The sequence below is a fragment of the Topomyia yanbarensis genome, chromosome 2 (assembly GCF_030247195.1).
Source record: "Topomyia yanbarensis strain Yona2022 chromosome 2, ASM3024719v1, whole genome shotgun sequence".
In the NCBI taxonomy this organism is placed as follows: Eukaryota; Metazoa; Arthropoda; class Insecta; order Diptera; family Culicidae; genus Topomyia; species Topomyia yanbarensis.
In genome coordinates, this window is record NC_080671.1 from 25,479,075 (window position 1) to 25,492,339 (window position 13,265).

The 13,265-nt window shown below is 36.6% G+C and overlaps 1 protein-coding gene across 2 annotated transcripts in view; it reads right to left on the bottom strand.

Annotated features, from left to right (window-relative positions):
* The window catches only part of LOC131678782 (ATP-binding cassette sub-family G member 1), a 159,759-nt gene that overhangs the window by 28,663 nt on the left and 117,831 nt on the right, over positions 1-13,265 (bottom strand). For both annotated transcript variants that reach the window (XM_058959081.1, XM_058959082.1), the window contains 3 exons: positions 12,398-12,515; positions 11,357-11,937; positions 11,165-11,287 (listed from right to left, as the gene is read on the bottom strand). In XM_058959081.1, the coding sequence (XP_058815064.1) occupies positions 11,165-11,287; positions 11,357-11,937; positions 12,398-12,515 (822 nt within the window). The remainder of the gene's footprint in view (positions 1-11,164; positions 11,288-11,356; positions 11,938-12,397; positions 12,516-13,265) is intronic.

The following is a 13,265-nucleotide window of genomic DNA, read 5'->3' on the forward strand; positions in this document are numbered from 1 at the left end:
AACTTGCCAAGCTTCAAGTTACTTATATCTCAGCGGATTCACTACCGATTTTTAGAAACTTGATTTCAAATGAATTCCATTGAATGCTGGTGAATATTATTCAGATCTGACTTTTGGTTCCGCAGTTATAGGTTGGTTAGTACGGGAATTTCCCATATAAACTCATTACAATCGTTACAATCGTAATAATAATGTTCAAAATCTATTGAAATGGACATCAAACTACTTCAATTTGCAGAGCTAGATCACTTATGGCCAATCAAAGCTTCTTTGAAGTTATTGTCCACTCTCGACAATTCCGGAAGTCCCAGAATTCGGAAATATTCTAGAAGTAAAGTCATATCGATTGCTCGTTGTGTACTGAACTGATTTTCACAAACCAGGCTTCCTTACTGCTCTCGATTTTAGCTCATTTTCTCTCTTGCAAGCAGTAAAACGCAGTAGGGCTGTTTACCAGCTCCCACCGAAAGCGAGAGAACACGCTCTCGAGAATTAAGAGATTTTTTTGTGTTCACACATATAGCTCTACCACGCAGGGGGGATGGTAAAGTATTAATTCTCGCCCAATTCAAGAGGGAGTGTTCATCATCAGATGCTCAGTTACAGAAAGAGCATGTTTGAAAAAAATGCCAATAAAATAAGATGGTTTCAAAATCAACAGAATGGCGATATTTTATATCAAATGAGTGCTTTATTTAGGCTTTGCATATTCAAACCAGCCATTTATATGTACACACTAAGCAAACCCAAACTTGTTCGGTAATTTCATTTGACGATTTGCACAGTAATATTTAACGGAGATCAGCAATTGATTTAAAAAATTGCGAAAGTGTATTCATTTTTCAGCGACTTTGGTAGTTAATTAATTAAATAACGAATAATTTGCTGCTAAAACCTGGAATATTTTCAATTGACTTTATTATTACTTTTGCTTTTTTCGGTAAATTATCCACTATGCAGTAAAAAACTGACTTGTTCGGCAAAAAGTTAAACATCATAGAATCTCGTCAAAAACTTACAAATCATGTACAACAAACCATCTGCCATTTTCGGAGAAAAACATTAACACGACGTGTTTGAACATTGCGAATACTTCTTAGTCTTTCTTAAAACCATGAATTTTCAACAAAAACCAGGAAAAAAGCAGTTATAGTGAAATTTTTCTGGTCGTCATTACATTTGAGGCAATTTTACACATGACGATTTTGTATAAAGGATTTGACTCGCAAGTGTGATAATTAGAAGCCTGATAGTGCAAGGAAGTGTAGCTTCAATCGCGAAAATGTGGAAATAATTCGGCTTTATTGATAATTATTCATAATTTTTGCGAACAAGCGATTTTTTGATAATGAGAATGTTTTGTCTTAAGAAATCCCGGGCTTTCTTTCGATCGTCTTTTAATTTTCTGTGCAACCATTAAAAAGCTGGTAAATTAACTTCCACTACCAATTCGTCAAATTTAATGATCAAATTGCAGAACAAGTCAGCAATCCCCATCTGAAAATTTTCTGAGTATTTTTCACGATTGAGTAAAAAGAGAATATTGCGGAGAGTTGGTAACAGAATTGGTTTATTAAATTGACTATCAAAACCCAAGTAAAATTTTGCATTACTCACTAATTCAAACTAAGTGTGTAATCTATGCACGTTCGGTAGAGCAAATTAATAGACATTTGAGCATTACACTAATGTTAGGACCCTTTTTTTAAACATGTATTTGAGAATGATTTGAAGACAACGTTGGTTTTATTATTACAATGATTGGATTAAGGTAGAATATTGGTGTTTAAATGCAACGAAAATTTTATTCGAGTGCTCTAATTTTCACCCTGCCATTTGCGACAATGTGATGAAGAAAGATGGCAGACGCCGATTAAGTAAAGGTTTCAAATGAGTAGGGTTATAATATAATTACGATGAAAGTAGTCTCAATATCCTTTAAGGGGCTTTTGAAAATATCCGTGCAAAATTTCATCCAGATCGAACCATTAAATTTTTAATCACAGCCGTTTGCAGCGCGATTTACATAAACTTTGTTTTGAATTGTTTGTATTTACATTCTCGTGTACTTGAACGGTTGCTTTTTCATCTAAAAATTTTCGATTCTTAGCAATAAATTTTTGTTTAAATTTTTTAACACGGAAGAACTCAATTTTTTGGTCAATATGTTTTTTTTGTAAGATAATAAATTTCTTTTAGGAAACCGATCCAATTAAGTACACCACAATACATTTCGCTTCAATAATCTTTAGTTTTTGATTTTCTGTTGAGCGGTTCGGCTTGGAGAGCGTTCACCACAAACCTTTGCCAAAAAACATGCTTTGGGGGATGCACCATAACTCCGACAACCTTCAATATATTTTTTAATTCAACTTGTGTTTTCTATCTTCGGTAATGCTACCAACGAACTTTCTTTCGCCTATTCAGATAAAATTTGCATAAAAAACTTTAAAAAATCACGAACTTAGCTCACTTTTACGCTACTTATATGTAACCCCTTAAATCAGTCTAATTGGCATTTTAGTGGTTACCCCACCGTAGAATTTTTAAAACGTCGAATTTTTATTTAAAAGTCTAAAAATTATATCCCAAAAAATGAAAGACGAATACGATATATAAATGCTCAAATTATCAGTTCTTCCGCAACGCCTCTTGTGTTAACCTCATACCCACTTTTTTGAGTTGGCCGGAAATGCAACTCGAACAAATGGCTTTTGATCGTTTTGAAATTTTCACAGCATATTCGAAATGGTTTCTCCAGCAACGTGCGTAGGATTTTAATTTCATATTGCTTAATTTTTGTTAAATTAACAATTTGTTTCGATTTTAATGGTATTTTCGGCGTTTTTTTCACTGAATAGTGCGCCATTTCGCGAAAAAGCCAAATATCGAAAAAAAAAAATCCTTCGTAAGTCGCTTACTACTGTCATAAGGAATAAAAAAACATTTTTTTGACTCTAGGTTTAAAATTACGCGAGATAGTTTTCAGGCCGTGGACCTCTACCTAAAAAACTCGCATAGGGGGGAAATGCTGCACAGATGCCATCTTGTGATAAAATTACTAGAAAAAATTATTTTTCTGATTCAATACATATGTTTTAAATCCCTTTTAACAATATTTCAACTCATCCCTTTATTGTGCCAAGAAAAAATCCGAAATATGCTGAACTGGGAGCTCCCAATTCAAACATCTTTACTATTCCCAGAAGGTAAAACATGGTTACTTATCATGAAAGCCGAGTGAAATATTTGAACACTGATGTGAAGTGACCTAAATTTGGTTCCCCTGAGGGTAAAGAGGAAACTATTTTATTCTCATCTGTCAACTGAGCAATTTATCTCCGTTGCTCCACCAGACTATGATGAGCTAAAAGCAGAGCATCTAATAAAGGTTTACTCTGTTATAAGCAAGAGGATTCAGCAATGAGAGGATGTGGTTTCTCTCTGCTCTCCTAGTCACTGGGCAAAAAATGCGCACCAAAATAAAACTCATGTTATATGGGGGTAAAATATTTCTCTATCTCTTCGTTGCAAAGATGAGTAAAATGAAGCCTGTCACAAACCAAGTTCCATTTGATAGGTGTAAAATGTGGTTGGTTGCACCTCCCATCAACCTTTCTCTATACCCCCCTTCGAAGTCCCGTTGGCCATATTCGCCACCATAAAAGGTTCCGACAGTCCCGGGAAAAATGACATCTTTTAAAATAATCACACACAAAATTAGTATCAAAAATCAGTACTTTTTGATAGGCTGATTTTCCAATATCGGCAACGGTGCCAATTTCCAATGCTGAAGCATCAGCTGGCATTTACGCCACCGTTCCAGTTTTAATATATTCCTTCCTCCTGTTCAATTTCCGTCATATCTGCATTTGCTGCAGATATTCAAGGGAACTTCCAGAACTTTTCACGTTAACGCTGTACATAATGCAACCTGAAAAGCCGATTAACATGAACTCCATCTTGGCTCCGGAATGGCAATCAAAGGCCTGTCGATCATAAAATGTAAAGTTCTGAAGGATCATCTGAGGCAGCATCCACTGGCCGAAAATTGAACTGTGCCCCAATATGATAGATCAATACCGAATATTCAGCTACTGTAAAAGGGTTTAACTGGAAAACCTGATTACCTATGTGTTTTTAACTCGATTTTTGCAAAGGCACCACAATTCACGTTGCGAACTCCGTCGAAGTTTGATCCGTTGCCAGGAAATATTTGCACAGGGACGGCACGATTAGACACAATTCGTAACAATGCGGCAACAAAAATGTTCGACTACCTCCAAGTGAATGCCTTTAGTACCCAGACATATCAGACATCTTGCTACCGAAAGATCCCACGTGAGTTGTCCTGCACATGAAGGTTTTAATATGAGGCACCGTACACAATTTCTAGTCATCTTGCGCAAAGCAGAGCTTCCAAAATCCAAAATTGACAACGAAACTGAAAGCCAATGTGCAGACGGTCCCGCTATGCACTGTTTAAATTGAACGCTTCACATTTACACCATCTTTTAGTAAAATCCACGGATGCTTGACGCCGTAGGACAAATTTCAATGTCGAAGGCGTCCACCGAAGCGAATCACACAATCATCCATAAAAGGGTTTATCGTACAGAATCTTTTCAGTACTCACCGAACTTAAGAATGGTTAGTTCTTTACCGAAATGCTGCAACTCAACCACCCGAATGATCACCTTTAGGACCGTGACATGGGTGATAGTTGTCTACTCTAGAACACGACACTCAGTAGTGGTATTTAAAGGTCGCAAAAGTACCACTTAAGGTTCAAAAAACTTTCGGTAAGTATCTAAACGAATTGAACGCTTGATAGTATGCGTTGGAAAAAATGCGTTCAACTTTGTCACCGGTTCATCCATATAAAACAATTATTAAACTCTAAAAGAAGAAAATCAGTCGATTTATTAGATTATCACGATTCAAATCATGCAAAATAGTTGGTGGAAAAACAATTGACCGGGCGGAATGGTGCTTTTGAAAAAGTGGCGGTGATTTTTCGTCACACCACCACACTGTCCCGGGGCACACAACACAACTGCGTAGTGAAAAAACCACAGCCACTTTTTCAAAAGCACCATTCCGCTCGGTCAATTGTTTTTCCACTAACTATTTTGCATAATTTGAATCCTGTAAAAATACCCTCGTACTCATCCATGAAGTCCTGGTACTGCTTCATCAAATCCAGCAACAGTTTTCGTTCCAATCCATATAACTTTTGTAAAGCCATCGACCTAGAATCTCCCAGCTCGCCAGCGATGCCACATGTTTTTTTGAAATGCCTGTAGAAGAATAACTAAAATGTGTGTAAAAGTCTGTAGATGGGTGTGTAAATCCTAGTTACACTAAAATTTTACTTTAAAAATAGATTGAAAGTAGAATTCTATTGTGAAGGAATCACTCGTATTCGAAAACAGTTATTCTAGTGCAATTTTACTAAAAACTATTACCCTTTTAAAAGTCTGTAGATCTGTGGCTACGTCTGTAGGAGACATCAAAAGTCTGTAAAATACAGACATGTCTGTAAATCTGGCATCGCTGCAGCTCGCAGATAAACGTCAAACGAACCAACTGCCCACCCATTCATTCAATGCAGATTTTCATTCGTTTCCAAACGAAGCGAATGTGCAACAACGAATCAAAGTGATCGATGATAATTATTATTTTATATGCTTTACCTATAATCAGCGATGCCAGATTTACAGACATGTCTGTATTTTACATAGTCTTTTTGATAGTCTCCTACAGCCTACGTAGCCAGAAATCTGCAGACTTTAAAAAGAGTACTAGTGCTTAGCAAAATTGCACTAGAATAACTGTACTGTAATACGAGTAATGCCTTTACAATAGTATTCCATTTTCAATCTACTTTTAAATTAACATTCTAATGTAACTAGGACCACAACCATCTGCAGACTTTTACAGATAATTTAATTGTTATTTTAAAGGCATTTCACAAAAGCATGTGACATCGCTGTCTATAACCATCTTCAGACTAAAGTATAATTGTACTGTTTCTTAAACATCTATTTAATACTCATTTATCAGTAACGTATCGATTCAATTATTGCCTCCTAGGTGTGCAAATTTTCACCACATCGAAAAACAATTTGGTTGAAACGCAATACCTTATATTCCTTTTGTGTCGATTCTGAATACGTATCCAAATCATGGACGCCATCGCATGATTTATAAAACGAATTATTTTACTTTTTTCAGCCGATCAAAACAAACGTAAAAATCATGCACACCTCATCAGCTGTTAGAAGACGAGCGCCCACTATTGCACTCGCAGGAAATAATCATAGGAAGGCTAACAACTAGTAATGCCTTGTTTCACATCAAACATTGCATTGTCCTGAGCTGAATTTTATTGATTGATTATTTATACCTGAGATTTCTTTACAATATTTTTAAATATATTTAAAACTTGACCCATTATGTCATATGTACTGATATCTTATTATTATTTTAATGTAGTCATGCCGTTAATTTTAAGTATGTTGTGCATAATTTGGATTATATTATATCTGTTGGCACGAAAAGACAAGCAGGTTTTGCGCCTACTTGAGAAAGAGCTAATGTGTACTGCTCTAATAAATAAATAAATAAATAAATAAATAAATTAAATAAAAAAATATGTTTTCAAGTTCGCATACTGCTAGGTCAGATTCACCAATTGCCTTTTTGCATTTTTCACACGGTTTATTTGCTAGCTGGTTCATTACTTTGGTATATTACAGCACACGAAAAAAAACCGTTAATAAATTCATGAACAAAAAATCACGATTTTCTAAACTGAACGATTTACGAAAATCGTGACCAAGTTCTTGAATTTATGGATAATAAACCTCGTATTTATGAAACTCTGTATTAAAAAAAACTAGTTCCCGCAGAACTGTACATTGCAATGTTTGGTTGGGTTCCTGTGGTTGTTCTCTAGACATGTTTAGTTTTCGTTGTGATTCTTGTTCATACTTTGAGGATACACCGGTTTGTATAAAGTATATCAACTAAAAGAACCGAAAGTTTAACGATATTCATAATTTCAGGAGCTTTTTCGCGATTTTCGTAATTTCTCATCACGTTTCTATGATATTTTGTTCATGAGCTTACTATCGGATTTTTCTGGCGCGCAGTTGCACGATTCATCTTCACGATTCCAGGGCCTGAGTCACAATATTCGTAATTTATATACCCGTTTTCGTGTTGTTTTATTCACGAGTTTCGTGTTGGATTTTTCTGATAGAGTGGTGTGTGTTCTATGTACCTATGTTCTTGATTTCAGGATCTTAGTAATGATTTCCGTAATTTATATTCACGTCATCGTGATATTTTATTCACAAGTAGAGTGATTTGTGTTCATGATTTCAGAATCATTGTCACGAGTTTTATTTTAGTCAGGGGTAGTGTAATTTATGTTAATGATTTCATGATCTTAGTCACGATTGTCGTAATTTATCTGCACGTTATCGTGATATTTTATTCTTGAGTTCCCTTTCGAAATTGACACGTGCAGTAATGTGATTCATGTTCATGTTTAATTATTATCGGATTTTTTACTCGTTGTAACGTGACAAAATGAAATGGATCATAGAAGCGTGATTGATTTGCGGTATCTTGTTTTATGAACTACATCACGTACACGATTTTTGGCTCTATAATATATTTTTAGTGTTCAGTGCAGTATTCGTTTTCTGTCCAGACATCACATTGAATCTTATCAATTGAATAAAGATGTTCGAGGTCTTAACAGTTTTGCTATATATGTTGCTCGCACCTATTACTAGCCGCTAGTGGCTGGATAACTACTAGATATTTCATAAAATAACCCAAATTTTGTGAAAAAGTTCACGTGAAAATTTCAACACCATATGCAGGGTTGCATGAAATATTCCGACAATAAGTTAGTGTCGGTTTCTGATGAGGCGAAGCCGAAACGCAACTGAGTATCACATGATTTATGTTTATAAGCCTGTTTTCGTAAAGTAAAAAGATGATTGTTTCATAATTCATGGCGCCTTAGTCTCGATTTTGAGAACAATATTTTTCCGCGCACAAATAGATGAAACAATGGTGAATACCGCAGTCGGATTTCGGCGGCGAGAAATGAAATGGATTAACTTAGATCTCGCGTGATATTTATAAACAACAAATTAGTGCACTCAAAACGATTACTTTAGCACTACAGTGAAGACCAGATTTTGTCATCCCCTTGGTGAATTTTAGGCTAATGAAACAGGAACACTGACAAAATCGGGTCAAATCATTTTCTTCGTTTTTATAAAACCGAAGCTCTTAAAATATTCTTCTCTAGTCCCTAGTTATAGACTTGTAACTCTTTCTGATTATTTAGTTTAAATTTCCTTTAAGAGGGTCTGACAGCGAATAAAAAAAAATAAAAAATTTATTTTTGCATATTTCGGATCTCTAAGATAAGAAAAATATGCTCAAGAAAGGATTTACTCGAATTCAACTTGGTTCGTCTGCTAGAGCCCATCAAACAACCAACTATCAATTTTTACATGAAGCTGATAAAATAGGGGGTAAGCAAAATGGGGGGCTGATATAATCGGGACTTCCCTGTATAACTTAATCGAAGCAAAAGGTTTATTCACGAGAAAAACGGTGATTTATCGGAGCACGCAGGACAAAAATGCGACAGTTCGAACCAACACACCTGCAGGATAAATCTGTCATAAATTTTCGGCAGCCGACTACCCACACACAGAAAAAAAATCTTGGTAAAAGTAAGAGTAATCCGCTCTTAGCAAAAAACAACCAACGCCTAATATTAGGTTGAAAGTCAAACTTTTAAAGTAATCAAGAATAACAATCAAAATAAAAGTTTTCCTTAAGCTAATGAAGAATAGTAATTAAAATAAAAGTTTTATTTTTAAACTAAAAGTCTGCGTTGGTTGTTTTTTTTCTAAGAGTGAAAAACTCTTATTTTTACCAATATTTTTTTCTGTGCGCAGAGCAATAAACACACGATAACACTTCTGGGAGTTGCGTTGATCGCATCACTTATCAAGGTGAATACCACATTCTACTAACAAAAACTCCTTCCCGAGGCCAACGTGGAGATACAGAGGTATACACTGTCTCCGTAATAACGTTTGTTACACTAACATTCCTTCCCTTCCCCGATGACTGTAAGGACGTGGCAAGCACCAAAGTATAGAAATCTCGAAACGTGCACATTGAAAATGGATAGCTGCCTCTACTACTTTACGCGAGAAAATATCAACTAACATTATACCACGAAAAGATGAAATTGGATGCTTCGTTGTCGCGAAAGATTTGACAGCAAAAAACGTTATACCACTGGATAGTTTTTCTTTTGCTGATCGAAGTAGATGAAATATTCTCTATTTTTGTTCACGAATGGGGAAATTTCAAACATAAATTAGAATAACTGTTTAAAGATTCAGTAGAATTAGAAATTGGACCGGTGCACAGAGGAGTAATTGGGGTCGAATCCTGGCCAAAATTATTTGCTGCTGCAATTGTTATTATGCCTCAATATGAACTAAAAATAGACAATTGCTAGTTTTTGGAACAATTTGGCATCTACCCACCTACCAGCGCAGAGGCCAATTTGCTATATCCTTTCGAATACTAGTAATTTCTAGGTGATCTTTGTGAATACATTTGTTTTTTCCAGTTACATAAACATTTTATCAGTGGGAAAGGGAGAAGAAAAGGGACGCCTGGGCATATTTTCATAGAGATACATTTTGGCACACATAATATTTGGCCCTACAGCATTTCGGTGTACCTCAAATTAGTAAAAAATTTAATATTTTCAAATTGCTTGGGATTGGTGGATCGGACAAGATCGGAAGAGTTCGAAAATTTTTTGTATAGCTGGAATCTTGTTTTGTATAATGTAACTTTTTTATCATTCAAATTTGGAATACAATGTTTAAAAAAGGTATTTTTTAAAGTTGGTGTAAGTCTACTTTTTTTTAGTTAGTTTTAAGCTGAAGTTAAACAAACGGTTGTGTTGAACTATGTTTGTAATAATATTTTCTTATTTAGTACAGTCATCATCACTAGAAAGCGATTTTACTGAATATATAATGAAAACGATTAAAATATCTCTTAAAATATCACCATTGGGCATACATGCAAAAATTCTTCAACAATTTTTGATATACTTCTTATTTTGCCACGTACAGTAGGTTCTTAGGTATGTAAAATAAATATAACGAAACAAAAAAATCGAAAAAAAAATATTTTGGTTTTGGCCAAGAATTTGTTCTAGTTACTCCTCTGTGCGGTGCCGATTTGCATACCTCTGTTAAAAGTCCCAATTTCATTAAACTTATTTTTTTACTTTTGTTATCACAAAAGATTGATATTCGAAAAGACTTCCCCATTTCCTGATAAAACGAACACCTAATAAGAAAAATAATCACACATCCCGTTGCAGTATTAAATTGATCACCCGTCACAGCGATGCAGAGCCTACTGCTTTTGACGCAGCTTGCTAATGGATGGATGAAGGCTTTTCTTCATTCGCATTCAAGGTGTGCGCTTTGTGACAAGAAGGTTCAACGAATCAACCGAAGGACTAAACCAACTCGCTCCGGTGGCTGGTGCCGGTCGATAGCTCTGTGCATGCCTCTCTAGTTAGTACCTTCGTGGACATAGCGAATTAATAGCTCCGAACGGTACGGCAAATAAAGCCCTTAAGCAATTATTCCAGCCCAAATGAGTGCGGTTCGTTGAACGCGAGGTAAAACCACTGATTCCGATGCCGTTAAACATCACGTACCGACAAATTGGAGCATACGACGCATGGACATTGGATAGGAGTTGATTGCATTCTTAGTGTGTGGAGAAAAAATGCGAATTAAGTCATGTTATAAATGTGCGGTTGAATGATCGCGATTCAAATACCGCACTTGCATTGGTGACGCGTCGAACTTTATTATGTTGATCTAGCTTCCATCACGCCGTGAGAAACAAGTAAGAGGAAAAACCGCGTACCGTTAAATGTGAAGGTTAACCAGCGTACATTAGATTAGCAGTTATATGATCCGCTCTAATGAAGAAATATTGCTCAACATACAGCCTTCGATGAAGAAGTTCATATTTAGTATTCTTGGTTCTTGAAAGAAAAAAAAAGTCAACTCACCATTATCGTCAAAGACCGGATCCAGTTTGATGCATTCACTGCTCATTTCGTAGTACTTTTTCAGTGCAGCTTTGATCACCTTCCCCACATCGGCACCATATTCGCCGACGGCGATTTCCATCACTGATGAGCGATTAAAAACAGCGATTATTTCAAAACTTCTTTTTTTAAGGAAACTATTAAAATACTCACTGAAATCAGCCGGATTGTGATAGCTCGGACAATGGTATCCCAAGCCGGAGAAAAACGGCATCAGCTCCCGTACCAGACCCTGGTAGAAACAGTGACCCTGCGTGACGGTGTAAAGCTTGTCAAACATTTCGAACAGCAGCGCACTCGGAGTGTGAATGGTACAGATAATTGTCCGACCGTCCTGGGCCAACCTTTTCAGCAGCGAAATACACTGCGTACAGGACGAACTATCCAGTCCGGTCGTCGGTTCGTCCAGAAACAGAATCGGTGGATTACTGATCATTTCCAACGCAACCGCCAGTCGTTTCTTCTGCCCACCGGACAGATCGGCCGTCGAAGTGTTTACCTTCTGCTCGAGACCCAGCATGAAAAGAATTTTTCCGATCAGCTTCTTTTTCTCCTCGTAGCTGATGCTGAAGCCCAGCTTCAGATGGGTGGCACAACTCATTGCCTCGTTCACGGTCAGCCAGGGCCGCAGGGCATCGTGCTGTTGGATGTAGCAGGACAGTTTCTTGAAGCTCTGTGAATTGTGCGACCGGTTCTTGCCGTTAACCTGAACGAGACCGCTAACGCCGGACGAGCTGTGGAGAATCGGGGTGGGAGCAGAGAAAATGCGGTTATATTAACGGTATAATGCGGTTCTGTTTGTTTTGTATTCTATATGCACTTTCTCGATGAAAACGTGGTGACAGTATAGTTTGCATCACCAAGAATTCCGAGAAGCGAGATTTAACAAATTATGATGAAATACTGCTCAATGTCAACACACAAACACAAAGTCAATTTACATAGTGGGTGCGAATCCTTTGACACAGGATGAAATAAGCTAATTTTAATCGGTGTGACAATCATCGATCGTAATCCGTGCGCAAGCCCCGCGGCAGTTTGCTTAGCGGGAAGGTGTGAATTTTACGGTACAGTGATTTACCAGCAATTATCGCCGGCTGGATGATCACCGTTGATGATTACTCTTTGATTACGAATCATATAATTAATACAGACAGAAACAAAGCATTCCTACAATAGCAATCATATACTTACACGTAACCGGCGAGAATGTTGAGCAATGTGCTTTTTCCGGCCCCCGAAGGGCCCATGATGGCAGTTATTTCCCCGGCCTTGAAAGACCCGTTTAGGCCGTGTAGAATTTCTTTGCTTTCTGGAAATGTAGAAAAAACAGAAGTAGTAAGTTATTCGTTTGTTTTTTGCAATTAATACACATGCAGTGCTACGATATGTCTGATGATAGTATACGAAATGTGTTATTTTATACTACGTTCACACTACGAGTTAAAACGTTTTTTAACGCTATCTTGATGACATTTTTCTTGTTGCTAATTATTATAACGTGTTTTAACTTTGTAGTGTGAACAAAGTATTAAGTTTTGCATTTTTAGTTGATTTTTTCAAACAAAAAAATGTTTCGCATTTTCATGGCATGCTTTTAAGAGCGTCTCTTCAGTATCTGACAGTACGACTTAGCTACTAGATCGACGCTAATTCCAAAACGGAAACATTCTTGTAGCAACAAGCAAACGGCTGGTCATGGATATTATTCCTCGACTGTCATTGTATTCAAAAGTGACCTAAACGCCACTTTGAACAAATTGCATTGTTCCATAGTTCTAAGTTCGCTACAAAAATCCGCATATCTCAGTGCAATTGTCAAAATTATGCAAAATGGCTATTTAAAATGTAAAAAACAAAGTGCCGTGGCAGTGCATAGTCTGGAATCAAGGACATAGCCGGACATAGAGATGTGCAATCCAGCTCTTTTGGGTTGGTTATTCTCCCGGGAATATTTGTAGCATTTTCGAAGAGAGATTCGTCTACAGATAATCGATTAGTATTCAGTTTTTTGTCCAAACCATTATCAAAGATGTTAAGATCAGCTTTGGTTTTCCAAATG